Genomic DNA, 21943 nt, shown 5'->3' with positions numbered 1-21943 from the left:
TGAGCAGAACAGAAGGACGAGAACAGAGGCAGATTTTAAAATAAGCTTTTATTGAAATACTCAAGTTCCTTCTCTCTACCCTCCTCCCACAGTACCTTGGCAGTATTTGCTTGTGCACAAGGCCTAGAAAATAATTCCTTTGATTTCAATGTCAGTTTGATGCAAGAAGAGATGAATTTAATAAATGTTAAATAACTTCTGGCAAATATTTAACTTGGTTTGTCAACCTTCACATCTGCTACTCCCCAGAAGCTCATGCCAAAAAAAATGAAAGAGAGCTTTCAGGGAAGCAAAGACAATGCAAATCAATCCCCCACCCCTAATTTGATATTGAACAAGAAAAGAGATACCAAAGTTATCTTAATGGGTTACCAGAGCTGGGCTAATATAGGCCAACTGTTTTCCTATACCCAAATAGCAAATTCTTGCTCAAATTTAAGTTAATGTGTTACACTTTTTCTTACTACAAAGGACCATGTTAAAAATTCTGACAGTAATGTCACCTCTCTAGCATGATAAGTTACATTATTTTGCTTAAATCTAACTTCAGAAGGACTTAATACAAAACATCTCAGAAGAGTCAGCAAAAGTTTCTTCTAGATACAGACATAATGGTGGTTTCCCAGAGTTGATGAATGCAGGGCAGTGAGATCAAGTGAGTTGAACTGGCCAAAACACTGGCCTCTTTTCAACATAAATTATACTTCCTGGCATTGGAGGAAAAGCTGGCTTGGCATTCCCAGCGTGTTCCACAGGATGCTGAATAAATTACAAAGCCTAGAACAGAAGTCACCAAACTTGACAACTTTAAGACTTGTGGACTTCAACTCCCAGAATTCTCCAGCCAGTATAGTTGAAGTCCACAAGTCTTACAATTGCCAAGTTTGGTGACCCCTGGCCTAGAAGGTCACGGGTTTGGGGAAATCTCACAGTGTTAATTACTGTGCTGGCATTGGTTGGGCTATGACCAAACAATTAAGAGATTGTTAACAGGAATCATGTCCCATCTTTCACTTCCAAGAGATGGTCACAAAGGCACTTGCTCATGTGAAATGGAAGGGAATAGTCATCTGTGTGCCCATAGTATACTGGTACATTGAGAAATATGAGGTATTCTACAAATGAGAGATAATATGCTACATTTAGCATAATAAGCTTATGTAAACTGTCGCTTTAAATCACTGAGAGACTAAGGCAGCAACCCCAAAATGATGCCCGTTGCATCTTGATGCAAATACATCTTCCCATTATGATAGGAGCCATCAAAGCAGATTGTTGATTTATAAAGTTGCTTATTTCAGGGGTAGGCAAAGTTGGCTCTTCTATGACATGTGGACTTCAACTCCCAGAATTCCTGAGCCAATCATGCTAGCTTGGGAATTCTGGGAATTGAAATCCACGTCATACAAGAGCCAACTTTGCCTACCCCTGGCCTTTTAACATCGGGTAAGGCTCTTACCATCCCTAAAACCAGTTCAACTGGACGTAGAGTTGATCTTGGCCACTACAGTCCCCTCGTAAATCTGAAAATAATCATTCTGTCCACAGGCAGCAAACAAATTAGTAAAAAATATAACCAGTAAACAAATCCTTTCAGATGTAGGACATTAGAGGTATGGTTAGTCACAATTCAAAAGGGCTATCCCTATCCAACTGGTGTGAAAGAAAGGCAACTGGATTGGATCAAATAGACTTTGACGGCTTGTCGTTGTAAATGCTCTTCTTTGTGTATTGATGGGAGCAGGGGGCAGAAGAGGGGCTAGGGATCTCTTCAGAATAGACTGGTTTCAGCTCAAGTCCTGTTCACCAATGCTCTGTCGAAGGTATTCCTCATAGAGTTTTCTCTGCAGAGAAACAGTGCAATTTTAAAAAATCTGCTACGTATCCAACCTCTTCCTCTGGCCACCACAGAACCCAAACAGGATTCATATCCCTGCCCTCTTAGGTCCTACAAAATAAGTGCCAGGCCTCATGGCACAACTTCAAACCACCCCACCCAAGTTCCCAAAGTATTAACCTTCTTAGCCAGGACCACATCCAACACATAATCCCGTCGATCTTCCAGCTGCCGCTTCTGCTTTTTGGAGAGGGTGGGCTTCATTCTAAGTGGGGCAAAAGATACAAAGGAGCATTGTATGAAGTGTGGTGGGCAACCCTTCTTGGTAAACAGGAATGCTCTTACCTGAGAGTGTAGCTGGCCAAGAGTAGGAAGAGAACCGAGAGGAAGAGAAGACCAAAAAATACTGTTAAGGTTTGATCTTCAGGGACAATTTTCCAGATTGATGCAACCGGCCGCTAAAAATTAGGATTTAGAATAAATGGGATACATAATATTAACTGAGGAAAATATAAGTTTATCCACTTTTAAGAAAATAATAATATAAAAATATATTTCTGACAATGATGTCTGAATTCTACGTCAATAATGTACAGTTAATCCTCGACTGACAACAAGCAGTGGAAGTGATGTGCTGGTGCCTGGAGGCTTTTGGGGCTGGGATGGGTGTCAACAAACTCAAACTCAACCCAGACAAGACGGAGTGGCTGTGGGTCTTGCCTCCCAAGAAGAACAATGCCATCTGTCTGTCCATTACCCTGGGGGGAGAACTATTGACCCCCTCAGAGAGGGTCCGCAACTTGGGCGTCCTTCTCGATCCACAGCTGACATTGGAACATCATCTTTCGGCTGTGGCAAGGAGGGCGTTTGCCCAGGTTCGCCTGGTGCAGCAGTTGCGGCCCTATTTGGACCGCATTGCTCACAGTCACTCATGCTCTCATCACCTCGAGGTTCAATTACTGCAACGCTCTCGACATGGGGCTACCTTTGAAAAGTGTTCGGAAACTTCAGATCGTGCAGAATGCAACCGCGAGAGCCATCGTAGGGCTTCCTAGATTCGCCCACGTTTCTGCAACACTCCGCGGCCTGCACTGGCTGCCGTATCGGTTTCCGGTCACAATTCAAAGTGTTGGTAATGACCTTTAAAGCCCTACATGGCATTGGGCCAGAATACATCCGGAACCGCCTTCTGATTTCATATTTATGATGGTTGCAGTGTCCTGGGGCCATGTGATCAACTTTTGCAACATTCTGACAAGCAAAGGCAATGGGGAATCCAGATTCAATTAATTAATTGTTACTAATTTAACAACTGAAGTGATTCACTCAAGTGTAGCAAAAAAGTTCATAAAATGGGGAAGTCACTTAACACATTCCTCATTTAGCAATATAAATTCTGGGCTCAGTTGTGGTAATATGTTGAGAACTACCTGTATATATAATTAACACACAACTTAGCTATAATTAAAGTAGTCAGAAATTACCTACAACAAATAGGCATTCTCTGATTGTTTCTAGACTTCCCCAACCATAGCCAAAACTTTATAAATTTAAGGGAGACAAGAAATGAAGATTACTCAATTGTGGTTTTGCTAAGTTACACAATGAATCATGAAATTATACTTCTTATCCTTTTCTTATTCTATTACTCTAGGCTATCATCTGTTCTACTTTCAGCAGGCTTCAGACATTTCTATTTCTATTGGTGTAAGAATTAGAAACTTGATTATTACATATTTCTCCTGCAAAAGAGGGGGGGGGGAGAGAGAGAAAGAAAGAAAAAAAGAAAGAAAGAAAGAAAAAAAGAAAGAAAGAAAGAAAGAAAATCCAGGATTCTGAATTTTGCAATAGTGAGCCATTCTTAATTATTAGTGTATAACATACGTTCCTTATATTTTGCGTATTGTCTCTGTCTCTTGTTCTTCAGTTTTTACAAGTTATATCAGGGATCCCCAAACTTTATACACAGGGGCCAGTTCACTGTCCCTAGGACTGTTGGAGGGCCAGACTATAAAAAAACCTGTGAACAGATTCCTATGCACACTGCACGTACCTTATTTCTTTCTCTCTCTCTCTCTCTCTTTCTTTCTGTCTCTTGCTGTCTTTCTCACTCTCTCTCTTGCTTCCTCCCTCCCTTTCTCTCTCCCTCTCTTTCTCCCCATCTTCCCTACCTCCCTTCCCTCCCTCCTTCCCACTTCTTTCCCTCGCTCATTTTCCCTTCTCTTTCCCTTTTCTTTCTTTCTCTCCACTTCTCTCTCACTTTTCCCTCTTTCACCCTCCCTCTTCTCTCCCCGCGGAGGATTCACCCGACAAGCCTCCATCCTCTGACCCCAGACTCCCATTCAATCCCCATTCAGAAAACGGGAGCTAGCAGCTCAAAGAGGAGGAGGAGGCGGGTGTGTGCATGTATGTGTGTGTGTTGTGCCCAGCTCGGCTTTCAGCAAGCCTTACTTTACCTCGGGTGAGATAAGATTGAGGGGGACATTGTCACTGCTTTTCCAGTGCGGCCTTGGAAAAGACCTGCGGGCCAGATAAATGGCCTAAGCGGGCGCATGTGGCCCCCGGGCCGTAGTTTGGGGACCACTGAGTTATATGTTTTAAAATCCTACCCACCAGCTTGTGTTGATTTGTGGATGTGAGGCTAGAAAGGCCTGTTTCCCACACCCTCAAGTAACAGACATACTCACTATGTATAGATCCAGGGTCTGGCTTTGCTTCTCCCCCAGGACCAAGCTCCACAGTTGGTGAGCAAAAGTTGTACCAAATATCAATGTGAAAAAGAGAAAAATGGGCAATAGACAACCCGCTATGCCCAGAAACATCCCATGGAAGAAAGCACGGAAGTTGCTCTTTTTGGCCTTGCTGAATAACAGAAAAAGTGAAAAAGCGAAGTCAGCATATAGGATTCAGGAAGATATATAGTTGTATAGTTAAATCCCGCATTCCCCTAGGAATAGTTTTCTATCTTCAGAACTCTCAGATATTAGTTCCCAGGACTTGTTTTCTCCAACTATAATCTTCTCTTCCCTTTCAAAGTGAAGGCCAGCAACCAGAACCATCCAGTCCCAATTATATTTGAAATAGTGGAATATGTCTTTCTTTAAAGGAGTCACGTTACAATTTAAGGCACTTATAATGCTCCATTTCTGTCCTAGTAAATGTGAGAAAGACTGTGCTGCAAATTACATAGCAATCCTTTGACATAGGTCATATTTGCCACTCACTTTCTACTCAATTTTCCTTCCAAAGCAATTGTTCATTTATATCTCAACAGCTGTCAAATCGGAATTTTCCACTCAGTTCTCAATTTATTTTAATTATTAATTAATTAAATTTGCCACCCATCTCACTACAAGGCGATTCAATTTGCCATTTTATATACAAATGCACACACCCAGTTTTCTACCCGGGATCTGATATACCATCCCTCTTTTGTTGTAAACGGTAGGACCTCTCAGATCTCAAGTCTCCCACTCCCACAATGCTATGTTCTTACCTGTCATCTTCTAGCATAGCCTGTGTGGCCTCTTCAATGAGCCGGCAATCCCTTTCCAAAGCATTGAGTGTATGCTGCACAGTTTGGCTGATGGTCTTCCCAATTGTGCGACAGATCTCCTCAATCTGATTAACACACCGACTCGGCTAAGGGTGAGTGCAAAATCCACATCACCATTTTGCAGACAATCTATCAACATTCTATTTTCAGTCCCAATTTGTTCCACATTTATTTATTTATTCGACTTTTATGCTGCCCAATCCCGAAAGACACATCTTCATAAGGTGCTGACCAACCAGCTGGGTTGTTGGTAGCATTCCTGCGTTACCTATATTAACCCGTCTTCTGATTCAACTTTTCTCTTCCATCCATCCCAAGGCTCCCCATCCTTTCGGAAGTCTGGATTAATCATGGCTTCTGCTTCAATCTCATATCAAAAATAACTCCAAGCTTGTCACTCACCTTGTTGGGGTTGGGAATGTAAATTGTAGGCATGTCAAAGCCACATTTATTGAGACCAGGGCGTTTACAAAGTTCTTGAACAATTTGCATCAACACTCTCTGTCAGAGAAAAAGAAAAAGATCACACACACATAAACAATTTTACAAATTACCATTCTGAACTCCTCCTGTTCCATGACAGGGCCATTCCCCATCCCATTATCCATGGGAGACTTTTTACCTGTCGGTCGCCCTCTGTGCCTGCCTCATCAGCTTTGCTCAGATAAAAGTGTAACTTGTCTCCGTACTCTTCATTGATCTTCTCCACTATGTTTAAGGTGCGTTTGCAAAGGGCCTGCCCCATGGGGTCGAAGAAGACCAGGATGAGATCGCAGAGTTGGCCTGAACAAGAGTACAAGGGAAGGACTTAGGGTGCTATAACATGGGGAGAAAAATTTATATGAGAATAATAAATCATAAATAAATAATATTTCTCTCCAGCTAATGCCCTATAGAAAATGCCCTGTGCTAAAATCTGTTCTCCCATCACCAAGCCTGTATTTTCTTCCCAAACCCAAAATATCTCGCAAGGATTTTTCCTAAGACTGAAACCATTCCTGGGTTACCTATATTAATCCATCTTCTGATTCAACCTTTCTTGGGCACATCTATTTCGTTTTGAGGGCTAGGGTGATTTGGAAAATGTGTTTTCAATACTTCCTGAGGCCAGGCTCCAATTTAATAGAATACTTCTTCAGGAACCAAGGCTATTCCTTGAAGCTATACTCACCAAACCAGATCAGTGCTCCTTCCACATCAAAAGGGTATTTCATATCACCATCTACCAAGCCTGGAGTATCAAGAAAAGTGATCAGAGGAAATTGTTTCTGCTTGGAGGTACAAATCTCAGTAGTCAGGTATTCTGGCACTCCTAAATGAATGATAAAGAGCAGAATGTTAAAATTTACTAGCAGCTTCTTGCCATTAACAGATAACAAATGCCATATTTTCCTTCTAATAATCCTTAAACCAGACACCATACTTCAAATTTCATTACCGACATGAATTATTACAGGCAAGTTGTCAATGACCAATTACTCTATTTTTTAAATGTCAGCTTTCTGATCAAAAGCAATATTCATTCAGGCTACATAACACTGTTCTGAATTAAAAGGCAACCACTGATTTATCTTCAGTCAGCAACTAACCTTTGAAGTTCTGCAAAATCTGAAAATGAGGATAGAGGTGGAGTGTAGCATTGCCCTGGAGAAAAAGAGTGGAAAAACAGAAGGCTTTAGCGTATGTGATATTACTATGGCTGTAGCAGATGGCTTTTAATGTCATTAGACAAATTCTATTTAGCAAGTGTGCACAATTATTTCAAGGCTGAAGATTGCCTTTGATCTTTTATGGGGGATGTCAGTGTATATGCTCAAAAGCTAGGTGGGACCAGGACAAAAATAAATGCAACTGAATGAATTAAACATTAATTTTATTGTGTCTCATGCATTGTCCTCTTTGGACACCTAAAATATACCTGTCTGAAGTAATGTTTGAAAATCCAAACATATGAATAATATGTGACTCTGGGAGCTAAGTCGCATGCTTGTTTTAAACCACCAGCAAACTCACTGCATAGTCTAGGTCAGTGATGGGGAACCTATGGCATGGATGCCTCTGGTGGCACTCAGAGCCATATCTGCTGGCATATGAGCCGTTGCCCTAGCTCAGCTCAAACCTACATGTGTGTGCCGGCCAGCTGATTTTGGGCTGCAGCACCCCGCCCGGCTGGAGTCTCCTTGGCGGCGGTAGCAGGTGAGCTTTGGGGCCTGGTGGGAGGGCACTGGCAGCAGGAGCGGGAGGGCGCTAGCAGCAGCGGCACCACAGTAGCTGTGGGGTGGTGGATGCAAGTGGTTGGCAACAGCGTACACCACGCCGGCAACAGCAGCATTGGGCAGTAGCTGTGGGGTGGTGGCAGGGTGGTCGGCTGCAAGCGGGAGCTCCAGGATGGAGGCACCGACGGCGGTGGCTGGACATGTTGCTGGACGCTGTACATGCTGGTGCTGCGGGCCTGGCACTAGCCCTCTGGCTGGGCCGGAACGGAGGTGCTAGCCCCATGCCCATGCCCATCGCAGCGCCAGCATGTACAGCATCCAGCAACATGTCCAGCCGTTGTCGTCGGTGCCTCCGTCCTGGAGCTCCCACTTGCAGCTGACTGCCCTGCCACTGCCCCGCCCCTACTGCCCGATGCCACCGGCATGGTGTACGAGAAAGAGAGAGAGAAAGAGAGAGGGGGGGAGAAAGACAGAGAGAAAGAAAGCAAGAGAGAGAGAGAAAGCAAGAGAGAAAGACAAAGCAAGAGAGAGAAAGAAAGCAAGCAAGAGAGAGAAAGACAAAGAGAAAGAAAGCAAGAGAGAGAAAGAGAGAGAAAGAAAGCAAGAGAGAGAGAAAGCAAGAGAGAGAGAAAGAGAGAAAATGAGAGGAAGAGAGAGAGAGAGAAATGAGAGAAAAAAGGGAAACGAGAAAATGATTGAGGCAGAGAATGAGAGGAAAGAGAGAGAAACAAAAGAGAGAAGTGACTCTTGATTTAAAGCATATGATAAAAAGCACCCAAATAATAAGAGAGCCCTCACCTGTTTTTGGAAATGGTTCAAGAGTGTGTATAAACACACACACACACAAAGGGGGGGGGGGGAGGAGACCGGGATGGAAAAAGAGAGGAGAGTGTCTTAGAGTGTTATTTTGTGTCATTTTAGTTGGTGGTGTGCCCCAGGATTTTATAAACGTAAAAAATGTACCGCGGCTCAAAAAGGGTTGAAAATCACTGCTCTAGAGGACCTCTGGGGGATGTGGGAAGCTGTTTTTGCCCTCCCCAGGCATCCAATTATGGATGTGGGTACAGGCACATGCACAATAGTGCGTGCTCGCACACTTTTTCGACACCTGAGGAAAAGAAGGTTCGCCATCGCTGGTTTTAGGTGGTGAGAAATGTGTGGCCTTCCAAATGTTGTGAAACACAACTTTCTTTATTCTTTATCACTGCTTATTGGGGTTAGGACTACTAGAATTATAACTCCCCAATCAAATCTGCATTACTCATGCACAAGAAGAAAACACCAGCAGTTTGGAGAAACCTAAGGTTTTTCAAGGGGAGACAAATGTAGAGGGTGAGGAGAGGAACTTTTGAATATCTTTATGTAAGCTGCCAATGATTTCATGTTGGTTGACTGTTGATAAGAAAACGAAACAAAGCAAAACAAAACTGGGGGAGAGGATGAATTGACTGCCTGCCAGGAAAGGCAGTGACTGGCGTATTGAAGAGGGGCAAGTCTTACTGGTTAAATAGCAATAGCCAAAAGAGCGATACATGCAATGTTATACAGTGATCCCCCGCTCGTTGCGAGGGTTCCGTTCCAGGACCCCCCGCAACGAGCGGGTTTTCGCGAAGTAGCGCTGCGGAAGTAAAAACACCATCTGCGCATGTGCAGATGGTGTTTTTACTCCCACAGCGCTAGCGAGGAGCCGAAGATTGGGGGCGGCGCGGCTGTTTGCCGCCGGCATGGGGGGCTTCCTAGCAGCCCCCCAAACCCGGGTTGGGGGTCCGGGGGGTGCTGGCAAGCCCCCCATGCCGGCGGCGACATTTTAAAATAGCCGCGCCGCCCCCAATCTTCGGCTCCTCGCTAGCGGGCAGGCAGGCGGCGGACAAGCCGTTCGCTGGCGCTGGCTCTCGGCGCTTTCGAGCTGAGTCCGGGAGCGAATTCGCTTCCGGACTCAGCTCAAAAGCGCCGATAGCCAGCGCCAGCGAACGGCTTGTCCACGCTGTCTCTCGGCGCTTTCGAGCTGAGTCCGGGAGCGAATACGCTTCCGGACTCAGCTCAAAAGCGCCGATAGCCAGCGCCAGCGAACGGCTTGTCCATGCTGGCTCTCGGCGCTTTCGAGCTGAGTCCGGGAGCGAATTCGCTTCAGGACTCAGCTCGAAAGCGGCGAGAATGAACGGCGTGGGCGGGCAAAGGGCGTGCGGCAGCGAGGAGTTTGCGTGGGCGGTGGGGAAACTCCTTGCTGATGCCCGCTGCTCGCCCTCCCGCCAGCAAGAGGGGGAAGACCCAGGGAAGCCCCCCAGCAGCTGATCTGCCGGGCCCCATCTACGCATGCGTGCCCATAGAAAAAAAGGGCACGCATGCGTAGATGGTGTTTTGACTGCCGGGCTCAAAAATCGCAAATTACCCTGTTCGCAATGGTTGGGGACGCAATAACCGGGGGATCACTGTATTAAAAATGAGTGTCTCTGTACATCTCACCGTGAGAGATTCTCGCTTCTTTCCACTGGTTATGAAGGTGAAGCCCTGAGTCTCAATAGCAACCCCAGTACGTTGGATGTGCTCCTCCACATACCTGCACAAATATGTCAAGAAAACCAAGATAATTTTTTTTTCTTCTTTGTGTGCAAAATATGGGCAAATCTGAACTGAAGAGGGGAAGTACAATATTGCAACATACAGAGCCAATTTCCTGAAATGTTGATAAATCGCTACAAGTGTTTCAACACCCATTTATTCTATTACATCGCATTATTTGTATCAATGACACAATAATCTAGGCATCTGTGGATTACAATTTCCTCTCCGTTTAAAATTAGATATAAAAATATTAACTCTTCCAGATAATATTCAGTATAATCGACAAACAGTATTCATTTTGTCCATGCATCTTTTGTCAGTAGCCTTTCATCACTTCTTTTGACATAAACTTAAGCAGAAGTATAAGAGTGGAAAGGATTTTTTTCTCAGAGGAGCTATTGAGAGGTTCAGCTTTTCAGACTGCCATCTTAAATTATTAATCACCAGTAGAAACAAATAAACAATAATTTTAAATTTTTTTTACCAGATATTATAGTTAAAATACATTTAGGAGCCACAGTTTCTGCAAGACCTGAACTGTCCCACAATTTACATTTAATACGGTTTCATATTTACCGTTTCATGTTGTACCTAGTACAACTCTCAAGATGTAGTTTGAAATTGTAGATGAAATTGTCAGCTATGTTATCTGTACTCTCATAGTACTCAAGCTTGATCATTTATTTATTTATTTATTAGATTTGTATGCCGCCCCTCTCCGTAGACTCGGAGCGGCTCACAACACAATAAAACAATTCATGGCAAATCTAATAATTTACAATTTACAATTTACAATAGTTAAAAAACCCCATTTTTAAGCAGACATACCTACAAACATACCATACATAAATTATATAGGCCCGGGGGGAGATATCTCAGTTTCCCCATGCCTGACGACAAAGGTGGGTTTTAAGGAGTTTACGAAAGGCAAGGAGGGTAGCGGCATTTCTAATCTCTGGGGGGAGCTGGTTCCAGAGAGTTGGGGCCGCCACAGAGAAGGCTCTTCCTCTGGGGCCCGCCAACCAACATTGTTTAGTTGACGGGACCCGGAGAAGGCCAACTCTGTGGGACCTTATTGGCCGCTGGGATTCGTGCAGCAGAAGGCGGTCTCGGAGATATTCTGGTCCGATGCCATGAAGGGCTTTATAGGTCATAACCAACACTTTGAATTGTGACCGGAAATTGATCCAATGCAGACTGCGGAGTGTTGGTGTAACATGGGCATATTTGGGGAAGGCCATGATTGCTCTCGTAGCTGCATTCTGCACGATCTGAAGTTTCCGAACACTTTTCAACGGTAGCCCCATGTAGAGAGCATTAGTAGTCGAACCTCAAGGTGATGAGGACATGAGTGAGCAGTGAGTCCCGGTCCAAATCATCCCATCTTTTATACACTCTCTTACAGCAGGAGAGGGAGGATAGAGAAGGGCCAAGACATTTGATGGGTGGAAAGCAACCTCTGTTGCTGGCTGGGCTGGAATCCCCTCCTCCCCATGTGTGTACGCTCTTTCCTTCTCTCCCTCCGTTGACCCATAGAGACAGGCTTGCAGGAAGGAATGGGGAGAGGGAGATTGCAAGAAAGTCTAAAAATTGAAATAATAAAGCCCTTGGTGCTGGAATGCATTGCCACTTCAGGCACTTTTTTTGCAGAATAGCAGGTCCCACGGATAGCAACGAGACTCGTTTCCAAGCCAGCGGGAAGAGCGTTTTCTATATTTCTAGTAACATTGACAGGGTGAGGCTCGCTCATGAAAATGAGGTGCAAAGATGGCAAAAGAAAGTCTCCCTCTAAGTGAACCTGCCTTCTCTCACCAACTTTGCTCCACTGCTCCCTCCCTCCCTTCCTCCAAGCACGTCTTTCCTGCTAGGGACTTTCCCCTCTTTGAGAGTCCCGATGGCTGCGATATCTGCTTCTGACGGAGCACATTCTCAGTGGGCAAGGCAGGCTCATTTTGACTGCTTCTCTCCATCCAAGAACTTCCTTTCTTTGTCTTTTCCTCCCCCTCCCCCCAATGTATTCTTCTCTCCCTCCTAGGACTCATAGAGACTTGCTTGGAGGAACACTTTGCGAGCTGTTTGCCGTTTGGTGCAATGGAGAGGCAGCTGAGTTTTAAACGGCTTTGAAAGTGGGCTGAGCCTTATCTGTTTCCCCCCTCTCTGCTTTCTTGCCTTTTCCTTCCCCCACCCCCACCCACGTGTGCTTCTCCTTCCTTCTCTTTCCCCCCTTAAGAGTTTGACTACAAAGACATGGGGGGAGGGATAGAAAGAGAGAGAGAGAGATGCTGTGTTGGAGGTGTGGTGTCAGTAATGGAGAGGTGGCTACCTGCAGGACTGGCTCGGCTACTCTGGCCTGTTTGATGTTTGCCTTCTCTTCTTCACGGGCAGAAGTGCCTTTTAAATTGCTGGAGGTAGAGCCCAGAGGAGCTGACAAGTTGTGCGTGCACCTGCCTTTCGCTATCCTTCTAGCTGCAATCCAAATTTTCGCAATGCTGCGATTTCGCTGAGGCTTCCCTCGGTGGGAAACCCCACCTCTGGACTTCCGTTGCCAGCCGAAGCCCCCATTTTCACACTGGTGAGATTCCCTTGCTGGGAATCCCCTGCAGCATCGCAAAATCCGGAGGTGGGGTTTCCCATGGAGGGGAGCCTCAGGGGAATCCCACCAGCACGAAAACGGGTGCTGCAGCTGGCAATGGAAGTCCGGAGGTGGGGCATCCCAGCGGTGGCGGCAGGTTGACACGCTCACCGCAGTGTTCGAACGAACGCCGAACCTAAACACAAACTTTCAAAAAAGTTCAGGTTCGGGTTCAGTATGCCGAACACCACAAAGTTCAGCACGGACCTGAACTATGCAAGTTTGGTTCGCCCAGCACTATCAATAATGCAATTGTCATTCTTAAACAATACTGTATAACCCATCTTAGTTAGTACATTGACAGATAGCAGGTTATTCCTGAGGAATATATGAGAACATTGTCTTTTTAAGATGGTACGGTACTAGCCCCCTCTTATGGCCAAACCAGCCAAAGTTCTTAAAGACATATTACATCTTTATAGTCACAGACCCAAAGCAGGTGAGTACCAATGTACTAACAGATTCAAAGTTATAACATCGCTGAAAGTTATAACATCACTGAAAAAAGTAGCTTGTGACAATTTTTCACACTTACAATCATTGCAGCATTTTGATCATGGTCACATGATCAAAATTCAGACTCTTGTCAACTGACTCATATTTATGATTGTGATAGTATCCCAGAGTCATGTGATCCACTTTTGTGATCTTCTGCCAAGCAAAGTCAATAGGGATGCCGGATTCCACTTAACAACCATGTGAGTAACTGTGCAGTGATTCACTTAAAGTGACAAGAAAGGTTGTAAAGTGGGGAAAATTTAATTAACTAATGTTTCACTTAACAACATAAATTTTGGACTCAACTGTGGTTGTAAATCGAGGATTACCTGTACTATGGATAACTTTGTAGGATTTTCCAAGAATACTATTGCCATGTCACCTTATTAGGATTTGCCCAGTAAGATTGACTCAAATGTATCCAAACCTATCTCCTAAATGTTGAAAACGGCAACTATAAAATTGGATTTTATTATCACATTTGGTGGACTTGTCCTGTTATAAAGAAATGCTGGTGTAAAATCTGGAAATGATTGGAGGAAACTACAAAACAGAAAATAACTATGAAACCAGAAATATTTCTTCTGGGAATTCTGGACTGGAAACTTAAGAAAAAATACTATTACATTATATTACACATACTCACCACAGCCTTGCACAATGTTGGAAACAAAGGGATATGCCAAAAGAAAATATAATAATTAAGAAAATTCTTGACTATGCTGAATTAGACAAAATGATGATGGAATTAAATGAAAAAGAGGACACAGAATACTGTACTATGAAATTTGGAACAAATTATATAATTGGCTTGAAAAGAGAAACCAAATAAATTAGTAAATAACTAACTTAATATTGTAAATATGACAATTTTCAACTTGTATTAAAATAAGATAATTATATTAATGAATAGTAACTACGTAGGTAAATGTAATACATACCTACTTGTATATATATATTAATATATATCAATGTAGTATAAATGTAAAATATAAACATGAAATTATTGTCGATATAAGTTGCTGTACTATAACCCTAGAGCTTATGTAGTGTATTTTGTTTTGTTTTGTATTGTTTTGTCCATTTTTCGTATATATTTTTGTTTTAAATGTAAATAAATAAAACTATTATTATTAATATTATTATTATTTTAAAAAAAGATTTTTCCATAATGCCCTGCACTCATACCAACACCCTTTGGGTCTTCCGTATCCTAATGATGCCATTCTCAATTTTGATTTCCCTTGATTAATTTTCTGACATTCTCCTTCAGCTCACCAATTGATAAAGCTGCTCTTCCCAGCACTGTGGTTGCCCATCACCATGACAGTCACTCTACGGCGAGGGGGAAGCAGGGTCAGGCCCAGGCGGTTTCCTATGGACACCAAACCTGAAGCATAACGGGAAAGTTATGGGTGACAATTCGCATAGTTGTTTCACACACACCCCAAAAAGGAAAGAGTCCCCCCTACACGTTTTTTTCCACCCTATCCCCTCAACTCTCACCATGACCCGGGTGCACATAAAGTGAGTGGGCCTCCCGGAGGACCCGTTCTGTCACCGACTCTGTCCCACCCGCAACGGCGGGGTTGGCAGCTTCTCGGGACTTCCCAGTCCGGCTCCCCGGCATAGTTTCTGACGGCAACGGAAGCAGCAAATGCCGAATGGGGAAGAGGAATGGGAAAGAACTACCACTCCCGAAAGACAATTCGTGGAAATTATAAGTGCGGCGACGCGGTCGCATAAACGTACTTTTCGAGCGACGTCTGTCGACCACTACACCACAAAACTACAACTCCCGTGATGCCTGGGAGACTGGGAGTTCTAGTCGTGCCTTAAACACAAACCCAGCTAGATTATTTTGAGTCAATCACTCTCTAAAATGAAGGCAGTGGCAAAACATTTCCAAAATCTTGTCAAGAAACTACAAGGACTAGTCCAAGCAGTCAAGAGCCAAAAAAGAGAGAGAGGGAGAGAAAATCCTGCTTCCCTTCAATACAATCTTTGATTTTATGCCTTCTAGATATGATGAAATTTATAACATTTGGATTGGAGATAAGGTGAGAACTATATTAGAGAACTAATATAAATTCTATAAATTGGGGGCTATAATTATTTTCTAGAACCCTTGTAAAAATTCTGTACTTGATCCAGAGTTGAATGGAATGCAAATCTTGTCTGGAAGCATTTGCTTTGCAAAGGACTTCAGGCAATGTTCAAATACTATGGGAGATTCTCACTTATCTTTTAAATCTCTGGCTGAAAAACAGGTTAGGCATTCCTGGAATTGCAAAAGTAGGTATGGGGAAGATTGTATCTGCTTTTTTCTATTTTTAAACTGAAAAACTCCTGTAAACTTCAAACCAACCTGGACATTCTGTGAAAAAGAGTTTTTTTAAAAAGTCAATATTGAAATCTAACTAGTGCCAATCTAGTCAGGTGGTTTAGAACCTGCTTGAGAGGTCAAGTTAACCGCAGTTAATGATTTTCCCATTCCAGTTTCATAAATGAACAGCAGGGCTAATATATCAAGAAGCCAAGGTAATATGAAGGTAAATCTAAACAAATGAATAATAAACCATAATAAAAATATCTAGATACAGAAATATAGGTCCTTTATCTAATCTTAGATTTAAACCCAGACTTTCCTCTAATTGATTGGTCAAGAAGCATTAACTTACTCTTCCTTCTTATAGTGGATTATGGAATGTGCGGAGATGTCAAAAATTACAATGGAGATTCATAATAAAAAAGATTCTGATTACTATAATATATGGAACAATTGGTATAAATGGACCACGGCAAAAAAATATCTAACTTTCATTTTATAAACTAAAAAACTTCTCTTATCTCTCAACGTTTTGAACTCAAAACTCCATTGATCAATAAAACAATTTCAATACTGACACAATAAATAAATAAATAAATAAATAAATAAACAAACAAATAATTCGATCAGAACCCGATTCCGACAACATTACTCTTTTTATTTGTTTTTTAAACTCAATTAAACAATGATTTATACTATAATATTACAATTTAATTACTTATCTTATTTCATATTAATCGAGTTACACCTTTCTTCTTTTTCAATATTTACTACATAGATATAAATATCTTTTCTTTTCTTTTTCCATTTTTTCCCCCATTATTGATATATTACTGTTACACCCAATTATATACAGTAGTCCCTCGCTATACCGCGCTTCACCTACTGCGGCTTCACTTCATCGCGGGTTTTCAAGAAATATTAATGAGAAAAATCATTCGCGGATCTTTGCTGGTTCGCGGGTTTCTGAGGAAGTCGATCGGCAGATTTAAACAGCCCGCCGAACTCGATCGGCAGGTTTTTTAAAAAAAATATATCTAAAATTGTAAATACTGTATTTAAATACTGTATCTAAAATAAATACTGTGTGGGAAGGGTTTATAAACACTTAAAACAATGAAAACTTATCAAACAATTATAATATAAATACTTAAATAAGTACTATCAGTCGATAAATTCCCCATCGCGGATTTCACCTATCACGGCCGGGTCTGGAACGTAACACCAGCAATAGGTGAGGGACTACTGTATCATTACACCTTGTCGTATCTCCTGATAACTTTTGCTACTCAGGTAGATCTTCCCTTCCTCCCTCCCTTATTATTTAACTTTTTTTTTCTTTTCACTCTTTATACTTTTCTTTTCCTAAATACTTTATACAATCTTAAACCTATTTTTCTAACTAACTTTCTACAAATACGTCTCTTGCTATCCTTACTACCACTTACTATCGTTATAGGTTCTAATTAACATGATAAGTTAGATAAATGAATTATTGATAGTAATAAGATACAAATGTGAACACTGAATTTTTGTTACAATGTGAGATATATATTTTGAAATACAATACCATGTAATAAATACCCTTACCCCTTTTTGAATTTATGTACCCCCCTTTTCCTCCCCCCCACTTACCCTTTGTTAATTAATAAACTTTATTTTTAATAGACAAAAAAAAGATGTGTTGATTATGTGATTTAGTTGTATCATTGAATGCTGTTGTTGTGATTGTAGACCTGTATGTGTTTGTGAAGAACCATGTGATATCATAATACTGTAATGGAAAACTGAGTAGATTAAATGTATAAGAATTGGGGCATTTAAACTGCTCAACCTGACTCTTTTGCACTTTTTGCATAGAGATACATCTTGTTGGTACTTTTCTGCATAGAGGTATGTTTGCATAGATGAACATGTGGTTTCCATTAGCTTCAGACGACCCTGTTTTCTACCTTATTTTTATCTAATAATCTATCTAATAATAGTTAAAACTTTCTTCTTTTTTGTGTGTAAGAAGAAAGTTTTAACTATTATTAGATAGATTATTAGATAGAAATAAGGTAGAAAACAGGGTCGTCTGAAGCTAATGGAAACCACATGTTCATCTATGCAAACATACCTCTATGCAGAAGAGTACCAACAAGACTATGCAAAAAGTGCAAAAGAGGTGCACCCTTTGGAGAGAATAAGCCCTCTTTCTGCCTTCTTTTTCTCTATTCTTCCATTAATCAGCACTTTTTCTCTTTTACAGTACTTCCTTTTCACCCTGTACATCCAGTTAGAGGAAGCAGTTGACAAATACATGAGTCTTTGGAGTGCAAGACTTCACCGTAGGAGTGCAGTGAAAAGAAACCACAAACAGAAGCAAAGATTGTAAGAAGGGGCACCCAATTCTTGACTCCCAAGAAGTCCTTAATTAATTCCTATACCACATAGCATCTACTCCACATGGGACAAGCAGAGAACGTTGATGTTGCCTGTAGAAAACATTGATGTTCCCCCCCTACACGGTTAGAGGGAAGGGAGGAGGCAAGGCACAGGTTCCGTAACAGAAGATAATAACTGGATGTCGTTTTCCACTAACCGCGTATCCCAAAGGTGCTTTTTTAGGAGGCAATTGTTCTTTGTTTTCTCTTTGAAGACATTTCACTTCTCATCCCAGGAGCTTCTTCGGCATTGACTGGATGGTGGGGAATGGAAGCATTTATGTTCCTTTGTAGACAGCTGGAGTCTTGTAGTCTTTTACAGAATCATTGAAGTGACCCTGAGGACATACAAACCTTCAAGTGGCCTCAATGACTTGTTAACAACATTCAAATAAGGAATATAAATCAACCATCCAGTCAGAGGTGAAGAAGCTTCTTGGATGAGAAGCGAAACATCTTCAGAAACAAAACCAAACCCAAGTTGCCTCCTGAAAAAGCACATTTGGGACAGCCATGATCTGGATGACTGAAAATTGCCATAGACCAGTAATGGTGAACTCTTTTTGGTTCATGTGCCAAAAGGGTGTGTGTGGCTGTGCTAGCATGCGTGCACTTGCCTACATCCAGGTGTGGGCAGCAGGCAGGATGGGGTGAAACTCAGTTCCACCAGCGGAAATGAAGCTGCATGCACAGCTCCAGCTGACCGTCGGCAGTAACTTCCTAGATTACCGTTCTCAGCTTGGCTCTCCTTTTTTCCCCTTCCTGCTGCTGCTGCGTCTGTGCTCCTCGCTTTTTTCCTCTTTCCCCCTTCCTGGACTCGGACGAGCTTCCTTCTCTCCTGCCCGGCTCCTTTCCAGGCCTCACGCGGCCACCTCCCAAGGCCGGGAGAGCTGCGCCCAAGCAGTCTGGGCTGTGGACTTTTTCCCCTCGTGAATCCCTCACTCGTCCCACAGCTGAGATGAAAGGACATTGTGCGGCAATAACAGTTCACATGAACAATAATGATTGTTCAAGCCACTCCCACTAGATCACATGGCCGACAAGCCACTCCTACCCAGTCACATGACCAGTAAGCCACACCCACAAAATAAGCCACACCCACAGTGTGGCAGTAAAAATTTTGGCTGCCCATTACTGCCCACACCCCTTCCCTCTGCCCCATGCATGTGCAGCCCCCTGTCTGATCCCACGGATTTTTGCCAATTTTTTTCCTGGCGTCTCCATGTCAGAAGAAGCCCTCCCGTCCTCCCCTCACCTTAATGCTGACCTTTAAACTTTGTCCGAATCACAGCCGAGGGCTTCTTCCACACAGAGATGCTGGAAAAAAAGTCACCAAAAAATCAGTGGGTTTATATCGGTACGGCTCTACCCTTACCACCACTGCTGTTAGGTTAAAAAAAAAAGCCCAAACGAGCAAACCGGAAATGCGTTTTCCTGAACTTTAGGTTTGTCTGTTCAGGAATTTTTTTGCCTCTGGAACTTCAGGGAAGCTTCCTTGAAGCATTCAGAGGAGGAAACTCCAAAGGCCAAAACTCTGCTGCTCAGTGCGTGCATGCACGTTGGAACTGAAACTACTAGACAACACAGTATCAACAGTAGAGACCTTCAAATTTCTAGGTTCTATCATATCTCAAAACCTAAAATAGTCATCTAACATCAAAAACATCATCAAAAAAGCACAACAAAGAATGTTCTTTCTGCACCAGCTCAGGAAGCTCAAACTGCCCAAGGAGCTGCTGATACAGTTCTACAAAGGAATCATTGAGTCTGTCATCTGCACCTCTATAACTGTCTGGTTTGGTGCTGCAACCCAACAGGACCGACACAGACTTCAGAGGACAATCAGAACTGCAGAAAAAGCAGTTGCTGCCAACCTGCCTTCCATTGAGGACCTGTATACTGCACGAGTCAAAAAGAGGGCGGGGAAAATATTTACTGACCCCTCACATCCTGGACACAAACTGTTGCAACTCCTACCCTCAAAACGTCGCTACAGAGCACTGCACACCAAGACAACTAGACACAAGAACAGTTTTTTTCCGAATGCCATCACTCTACTAAACAAATAATTCCCTCAACACTGTCAGACTTTCTACTAAATCTGCACTTCTATTCTACTAGTTTTTCTCATCATTCCTTTCACCCATTTCCTCCCATGTTGACTATGACTGTAACTTGTTGCTTATATCCTAAGATTTTTATTAATACAGTATTGCTTCTTCATTGCTTATTTGACCCCTATGACAATCATTAAGTGTTGTACCTCATGATTCTTGACAAATGTATATTTTCTTTTATGTACGCTGAGAGCATATGCACCAAGACAAATTCCTTGTGTGTTCAATCACACTTGGCCAATAAAATTCTATTCTATTCTATTCTAAACATAGAAAAGTCTTGCGTGCCCTCCCATATGGCTATGTGTGCCACCCGTGGCGCGCGTGCTATAGGTTTGCCGCCACGGCCATAGATACTAAGACCTTATTTCCTGTTATTTTTCCTAAGATTTATAGTAGAAGGTAATTATCGCTAGGGAAAGAGATAGGAAAAAAGAAAACATTAGCACACAGGAGAGACCAGTAAGCAAAGATGCGCAGCTTAAAATCAAAGGTTACTCTTTTGCTCACTCAATAATTGGTTATCACTAGCAAATGTGATTAAAAGACTTTTGTGAGTTATATTCACATCATCAGTTACACTGATAGCGTCCCCACTAACCTGAATTTAATGAAGACTTTTCTTGGCAAGCTATGATTTTTTTTTAAATGAAATCCATTCAGGATTTCAGATCAATGTGATATTTGGTTCAAATGTGCATCTCATTAAACTGTAGTTTAATGTTTCCACATGTAAAATACAATAAAATACAATACTCAATCTGAGTATTGTATTGGCAGTTCTGTGCTAGCAAAAACTTCAGAAGAGAAGGATTTAAGGGCAGTGATTTCTGACAGTCTCAAAATGGGTGAACAGTGCAGTCAGGCGGTAGGGAAAGCAAGTAGAATGCTTGGCTGCATAGCTAGAGGTATAACAAGCAGGAAGAGGGAGATTGTGATCCCGCTGTATGAGTGAGACCACATTTGGAATACTGTGTTCAGTTCTGGAGACCTCACCTACAAAAAGATTGATAAAATTGAATGGGCTACAAAAATGGTGGAAGGTTTTAAGCATAAAACTTATCAGGAAAGACTTAATGAACTCAATCTGTATAGTCTGGAGGACCGAAGGGAAAGGAGGGACATGACTAAAACATTTAAATATGTTAAAGGGTTAAATAAGGTTCAGGAGGGAAGTGTTTTTAATAGGAAAGTGAACACAAGAACAAGGGGGCACAATCTGAAGTTAGTTGGGGGAAAGATTAGAAGTAACATGATAAAATATTATTTTACTGAGAGAGTAGTAGATGCTTGGAACAAACTTACAGCAGACGTGGTTGGTAAATCCACAGTAACAGAATTTAAACATTCCTGGGATAAACATAGATCCATCCTAAGATAAAATACAGTAAATAGTATAAGGGCAGACTAGATGGACATGGGATCTTTTTCTGCCGTCAATCTTCTATGTTTCTATGTCTTTAATTTACAATAATTCATTTAGTAATCATTCATTTACGATGGTGCTTAAAAAAATCCAGTCTTTCCAGTTATGTCCTCTCCATATGATCGATACTCGTACTTATGACTATCACACCATCCCCATTGTCATGTGATGACAATTTGGGTGCTTGCCAATCATCTTGCACTTATTACTGCTTGCGGCATCTTAAGGTTACAAATTCTAATTGTTGCTGCAGTTTGAGGATTATGCATAATTTTGGTTCTTTTGTGATTTAATTTATAACTATGCATTTCATGTCATGCATTTAAGTGTGTTTTTCTGAGAAA

At 42.2% G+C, this 21943-nt stretch overlaps 1 protein-coding gene across 1 annotated transcript; it reads right to left on the bottom strand.

The window, feature by feature from the left end:
• Positions 1-30: 30 nt before the first annotated feature.
• On the bottom strand, positions 31-14994 carry LOC139155247 (uncharacterized). The gene is made up of 12 exons (XM_070730358.1): positions 14808-14994; positions 14580-14691; positions 10073-10166; positions 6983-7037; positions 6565-6705; positions 6016-6176; positions 5796-5894; positions 5334-5479; positions 4525-4699; positions 2183-2295; positions 2018-2102; positions 31-1844 (listed from the first exon to the last, which is right to left on the bottom strand). Exons 1-12 carry the CDS (start codon positions 14929-14931, stop codon positions 1788-1790), a joined length of 1362 nt encoding a protein of 453 aa, XP_070586459.1. The 5' UTR covers positions 14932-14994; the 3' UTR covers positions 31-1787.
• Between the last annotated feature and the right edge of the window lie 6949 nt (positions 14995-21943).

This window comes from Erythrolamprus reginae, unplaced genomic scaffold (assembly GCF_031021105.1).
Source record: "Erythrolamprus reginae isolate rEryReg1 unplaced genomic scaffold, rEryReg1.hap1 H_1, whole genome shotgun sequence".
NCBI lineage: Eukaryota > Metazoa > Chordata > Lepidosauria > Squamata > Dipsadidae > Erythrolamprus > Erythrolamprus reginae.
The sequence above is the reverse complement of the archived record's forward strand: the minus strand, read 5'-3'. Positions and strand labels throughout refer to the sequence as shown.

What these genes read in the sequence shown, in the direction of transcription:
- LOC139155247 (XM_070730358.1), bottom strand. Translation starts at nt 14,931, where the DNA reads ATGCCGGGGAGCCGGACTGGGAAGTCCCGAGAAGCTGCCAACCCCGCC. An exon ending in AGGAGCACTGATCTGGTTTG is followed by an intron (nt 6,177 to 6,564) that starts GTGAGTATAGCT and finishes ACTCTTGTTCAG; the next exon opens with GCCAACTCTGCGATCTCATC. An exon ending in TTGGCCAGCTACACTCTCAG is followed by an intron (nt 2,103 to 2,182) that starts GTAAGAGCATTC and finishes TGCCCCACTTAG; the next exon opens with AATGAAGCCCACCCTCTCCA.